General features: G+C 44.3%; 1 protein-coding gene across 1 annotated transcript; it reads right to left on the bottom strand.

The window, feature by feature from the left end:
- Window positions 1–811: 811 nt before the first annotated feature.
- Window positions 812–1,426, bottom strand: LOC142616546 (uncharacterized). The gene has a single exon (XM_075789374.1). The coding sequence runs from the start codon at window positions 1,424–1,426 to the stop codon at window positions 812–814; it is 615 nt and encodes a 204-aa protein (XP_075645489.1).
- Window positions 1,427–6,021: the final 4,595 nt, after the last annotated feature.

Genomic DNA, 6,021 nt, shown 5'->3' with positions numbered 1-6,021 from the left:
CTGGCCAGGCACCCTTTGCGTCATCCAGCTTGGCTTTAATTATTTTAAACAATGTTCGGTTCGTCACTTCCGTCTGTCCATTCGCCTGTGGATGCCCTGGGGACGAGAACTGGTTCCTGATGCCGAGGCTAGAGCAGAAGTCCCTAAAGCCTTGGCTGTCAAACTGCTGCCCATTATCTGATATGATCGTCTGTGGGATCCTGAACCTGCAGATTATATTCTTCCACACGAAGCTTCGGATTCGTGCCTTGGTGGTGGTTGCCATCGCTTCTACTTCAACCCATTTTGTAAAGTAATCAATTGCAACAAGTAGGAATCTTACCTGACCTTTACCCGGGGTTAATGGTCTGACGATGTCGATTCCCCATTGCGCGAATGGCCACGGGGATGATATTGTCGTCAATTTCTCTGCTGGAAGTCGTTGGACATTCTCGAATCTCTAACACTTGTCACAATTCTTAATGAGTTCTACTACGTCAGCTTGGACAGTTGGCCAGAAATAACCTGTTCGAATGACTTTGCTTACCAAGGACCTAGGGCCAGCGTGATCTCCATAAATACCTTCGTGGATTTCTTCCAGGATGTATCTGGATTCGTCTTCACCAACACACTTCAAGTAGGGGAGGGAATGGCCCCTTTTGTATAGGTGGTCATTTAGAATCATGAACCTAGTTGCTCTCTGCTTGATTTTCCTGGCCTCCTTGGCATCCTGGGGGAGGTGTCCGTCTTGGAGGAAGGACACGATCGATGTCATCCAGCTGTTTATGCCCTGGATTGCGAATGTCGGGATTTCTTCGATGCTGGGGCGTTTTTACATCTCCATGCTTAGCTTTGTGCATGTCGGTTCTTCCTCTGAGGAGGCCATTTTTGTAATCTTGTCAGCTTCCAAATTCTGGCCCCTTGGGATCTGTATAAACTCCAATTTGTCAAACTCCCAGGCCAGATGTTTCGCCATCTTGAGGTATTTCTGCATTCTTTCCTCCTTTGCTTCATACTCTTCTTTGATTTGTCCTATTACTAACTTCGAGTCACTCTGAACGAGCAGATTTTTTGCTCTGAGTGCCTTCCCGAGTCTCAGCCCCGTCAATATTCCTTCGTACTCTGCTTCGTTATTGGTGGCTGGAAATTTAAGTTGAACTCCATACCTGAGCTTTTCTCCATCGGGGGTGATTATGATGACCCCTACTCCTCCCTTCTTTTGGGCTGATGAGCCATCAATCTGGATTGTCCACTGTTTTGCTTTATCACCGCGGCCGTCATCTTCTTGGAGGGTGAACTTGGCAATGAAATCTGCTAAAGCTTGCGCTTTGATGGCTGTTCTGGGAAGGTACTCAATGTCGAACTGGCTGAGTTCGATTGCCCACTGGACCATTCTCCCTACTGCCTCAGGTTTGTTCATAGATTTCCTAATCGGTTGGTCCGTCATTACCAGGATGGGATGTGCTTCGAAGTATGGTCACAGCTTTCGTGAAGCCACTATTAAAGCGAATGCAATCTTCTCAATCCTAAGATACTTGGCTTCTGCTCCCTGGAGGGCTTGACTAATGTAGTAAACTGGAAGCTGCTTCTTATCTTCGTCTCGAATCAGGGCTGCGCTGATGGCCATGGCTGATGTTGCTAGGTATAGATAAAGGTTTTCTCCTTCCTTTGGCGGACTTAGGAGGGGCAGATTACTCAGGTAACGTTTGAGCTCTTGAAACGCTGCTTCGCATTCGTCAGTCCAAGCGAAAGCTTGCTTCAACGTCTTGAAAAAGGGTAAGCATTTATCCGTTACTTTGGAGACGAACCTATTGAGTGTAGTAATCCTCCCTGTGAGCTTTTGGACTTCTTTGATGGTCTTTGGCGATGTCATGTTGAGTATTGCTTATACCTTCTCCGAATTTTCTTCTATCCTTCTCTGGGACACCATGAATCCCAAGAATTTTCCTAAGACTACCCCGAAAACACACTTACTGAGATTCAGCTTCATCTGATATTTTCTGAGGGTGTTAAATGTCTCTTCCAAATCATCCAAGTGCGTCAATTCCTTTTTGCTCTTTACGAGCATATCGTCCACATATACCTCCATGTTTCTGCCAATCTGCTTGTTGAACGTCTTGTTTACTAATCTTTGGTATGTTGCCCCTGCGTTCTTCAGTCCAAAGGGCATTACCTTATAGCAGTAGAGCCCTTGACTCGTGATGAAGGTAGTTTTTTCTTGATATTTCTCAGCCATTTTTATCTGGTTGTATCCTGAAAAGGCAAACCATGAACGTTAGTAGCTTATGCCTAGCCGTGGAATCTACCAACTGGTCTATCCTAGGCAGGGGGAAATTGTTCTTTGGGCAAGCCTTTTTTAGATCTGTGAAATCCACACACATTCTCTATTTTCCATTCGTTTTTTTTACCAGCACGCCGTTGGCCAGCCACTCGGGATAATAAACTTCCTGAATGAAGTCTGCTTGCAACAACTTGTTAACTTCGTCGGTTATCGCCTGGCTTCGTTCGGGGGAAAAGACTCGTCGTCTTTGTTGGATGGGCTTTTTCCCGGGATCTACGTTCAACTTGTGCTAAATGACTTGGTGTGATATGCTGGGCATATCATCGTGACTCCATGCAAAGACATCCAGATTTTCCTTGAGGAATTTAATGAGTTTCGTCCTCATCTCGGGACTTAAGGTTGTTCCTATCCTCATCGTCTTGGTAGTCTCTTCCTTGACGAGTTCCACTGCTTCCAAAGCTTCTACTTTGTCTTCTTTTTCCTTCTCGATTGTCCATGTATGGTTTTTCTTCGCAGCCAGTACAGCCTGGTAGCATTCCCTGGCCAGGACCTGATCCTCTTTCACTTCGCCGACACCGTCCTTAGTTGGGAATTTCACCTTTAGGCAGTAGGTGGACGTGACCGCCTTCCACCTGTTAAGCGTGGGTCTCCTAATGATTACATTATATGAGGATGGGCAATCTACCACCAAGAAGTCCAACTGATGGGTCTGCTGCTTCGGGTAGGTTCCTATTGTGACTTTTAGTGTCATTATGCCCTTGGGGTACACCCTGTCCCCGCTGAAGCTAACAAGGGGGGAGTCGAAGAGGCGCAATCTCCTAGGATCTAGTTTCAACTGTTGGAAGGCCGGTAAGTACATGATGTCTGCGAAGCTGCCGTTGTCTATAAGGATCCTCTTGGTGTTAAATCCTTCGATTGTGAGCGTTATAACCAGGGGGTCATTATGTGGCTGCCTTACTCCCCGAGCATCCTCTTCGTTGAAAAACATATCCTGGTTTGTTCGTCTCTGCTTGAATGAGGGTTCCATATGGACGCTATTCACTTGTCTCTAGCATGTTTTCTTGAGGGTCTTGCATGATCCCCCGGTGAACGACCCTCCTGCGATCGTATGTATTTCCCCGATCACATCCTATGGTGGTTGGGATGGGCGGATCTCATTCTTGGACGAGGACTCGCACTGGCTCTTGTTGTCGCCTCTGAACCTGCTGGACTCTCCCTTCTTCACATACTTCTGAAGTTTTCCTTTCTGTATCAACTCCTCTATCTGTCATTTCAGGTCTCAGCAATCCTCCATGTAATGGCCATGATCCTTGTGAAATCGGCAGTATTTGTTCTTGTCATGCATGTTAGGGGACGAATGTAAAGGTCTCGGCCACTGAAGGTAATGTTAATCCTGAATCTATGTCAAAATTTTGTCAACAGGAATAATCAGGGGGTGAATTTTACCATTCGTGGAGCTTTTTCGTCCTTTCGTTTATCTACGTCACTTCCTCGACGGCCTGGGCGCTCCCTCTTTTGCCTCCTACGTTCATCTTCCTTCCTTCCCTCCTTTTTCGGCCTTTCCTCGTCCACAATGGCTGCCAGTGCATCCTCAGCATTCATGTACTTTTGGGCCTTCAGGAGCATCTCTGCCATCGTCCGAGGCGAATTCTTTGCCAGTGAGACAACGAATTCTCAGGACCTAAGCCCTGCTTTAAATGCCGTCAGCTGTACCTTGTCGTCTATGTCGTCCACCTCTAAGGTTTCTCGAGTGAAGCGTTTCACGTATGACCGCAAGGTCTCCCTCTCCCCTTGCTTAACAGTGAGTAGGTGATCCGCTGGTCTCTTAGGATGTTGCCCTCCGACGAAATGGCGCAGAAAGGCACTACTTAATTGTTTGAAACTATCAATGGATGAAGTGGGCAGTCTCGTGAATCACTCTCTTCCAGCTCCCTTCAGTGTAGTCGAGAAGGAACGACACATTATTTCATCAGGGGGCTGTTGAAGGCCTAGTGTCGTCTTAAAGGTATTAAGGTGATCTTGGGGATCCTTAAGCCCATCAAAAGGTTCAAGTTGAGGCAACCGAAACTTTTCTGGTACTGGTCGTTCTAAGACTGCCATGGTAAAAGGAGAATCTGTTGCCCTGACCATTCTATCTAGGCTCTGATCCGTCTTCTCTTTGATGGCATTTCTCAATTCGTCCATCTCCTTTCTCATTTCCTGGAGGAGATCAGAATGCTGTTCCTCTGGAGTAGTGGTCCTTCATCGGTCAATTCTCCCATGGTTGTCCCCTTCATCCTCTTGGACAGCTCTTGATCGGTTCTCCTCCTGCTGAAGCCTTTGTCTCATCTCCTTATTCTACCTGGTGAGTTCTTCGACAGTGGCCACAAGAGCTTGAACTTGCTGAGTCAAGGCTGCTGAGTCTTGGTTGGATTCCATCTAGATATCGAAGTTGGTAGGAACTGCATTTTTGAACCGTAATACGAGAATGTCGGTTCCCCATAGATGGCGCCAAGCTGATGAAGCAAAAGTTCATCAGTCGAGTGAGTTAGTCCAGATGGTGCTGGTCACACTCCTGCGTCTCGACAGAAGCAAGAGCTCCCTCAAATGGTCACTAGTGTGGTGCCTGCCACAACGCCTCCGATGCCAAAGTCAGTGCAGAAGAAGGTTTATAATAATAACAGAATAACTCAGTATCTACTGTAATTGTGTCTGTCTATGTACCTTGTGTTGGAGGTATGAAGGCTTTATATACTTTCTTCTGGATTCCAGCCGTTGTGGTATTAATGCCTTGCTTAGTAACGTTCCCAGCCGAGTAATGGATCTTTAATACGCCCCCAACGGTCTACCTAGCTGGTGTTGTAACAGCCCGAGGTATTATTGGCGGTATTGAATGATTTTGGTATCCTCGTCAGTGACGTGGCAGTATTAGGTTTGTCAAAGGGAGCGGTGTCATCTGCAGTATTGAATTCGTCTATGATCCCTTTCGTCAGTCCCATCAGGGACTAAATTTGTTAACTGGGTACAAAATGGGGTGTCTACACTTACATTAAAAGATAAGCTAGATGATAGAGTAAAAACTAAAAACTAAAAATCTTTATCGAACACAACACAACATGATAAAATTACGGCGAATTTTTCCAACGACTGATTAAGATTCAGAATAAGGGAGAAAGTGTCAAGCATTTTTCCAACGACTGAAGCAATAAAGTTGTAGAAGATGAAGACAATCAACTTTAAAATGAGGGACCAACACCACAACAGACAATAAAGTTACCAACTTTGCAAGCCTCGTGCAATTGCCGAGTAATATCGAGGAACACTCAATTATTTTGGGCAAATGACCTGGTTTTGAAATACAAAATAAATAAAAACTAATAACGCTATATATATGCATGATAAATTTATAAATTTTTTTCCCAATTGATTACGGTAATATATTGCGATTATAATGTAACATCAAGCTATTTTTATTAAAAATATTATTTTTATGCAAAATAAAAAAATGTACAGTTGTCACCTTAATAATCATAAAAAATTAACAAATAAATTTTATATGAAAGGTCGGTGGGTCAACCCTAACAAAATAGTTTAGCTATCATGTGACTCAAATTTCGCACTAATTTATATATATATAAAAATCCATTGAAGTTAGTAATTTTCAAGTAACATTCTTGTTATCATATCTGAAAATTAATATGCAATGAAATCAATGTTTTTCTCAATTAATTTTGTTCATATTCCTATCACATATTTTGGCTTGACAACTTACTCTTTTTTTT

The sequence above is a fragment of the Castanea sativa genome, chromosome 11 (genome assembly GCF_040712315.1).
Source record: "Castanea sativa cultivar Marrone di Chiusa Pesio chromosome 11, ASM4071231v1".
Classification (NCBI taxonomy): Eukaryota; Viridiplantae; Streptophyta; class Magnoliopsida; order Fagales; family Fagaceae; genus Castanea; species Castanea sativa.
This window is presented reverse-complemented; position numbering and strand designations above follow the sequence as displayed.

Bases quoted from the DNA above. Each gene is read 5' to 3' on its own strand.
- LOC142616546 (XM_075789374.1), bottom strand. From the start codon at position 1,426: ATGACGGACCAACCGATTAGGAAATCTATGAACAAACCTGAGGCAGTA.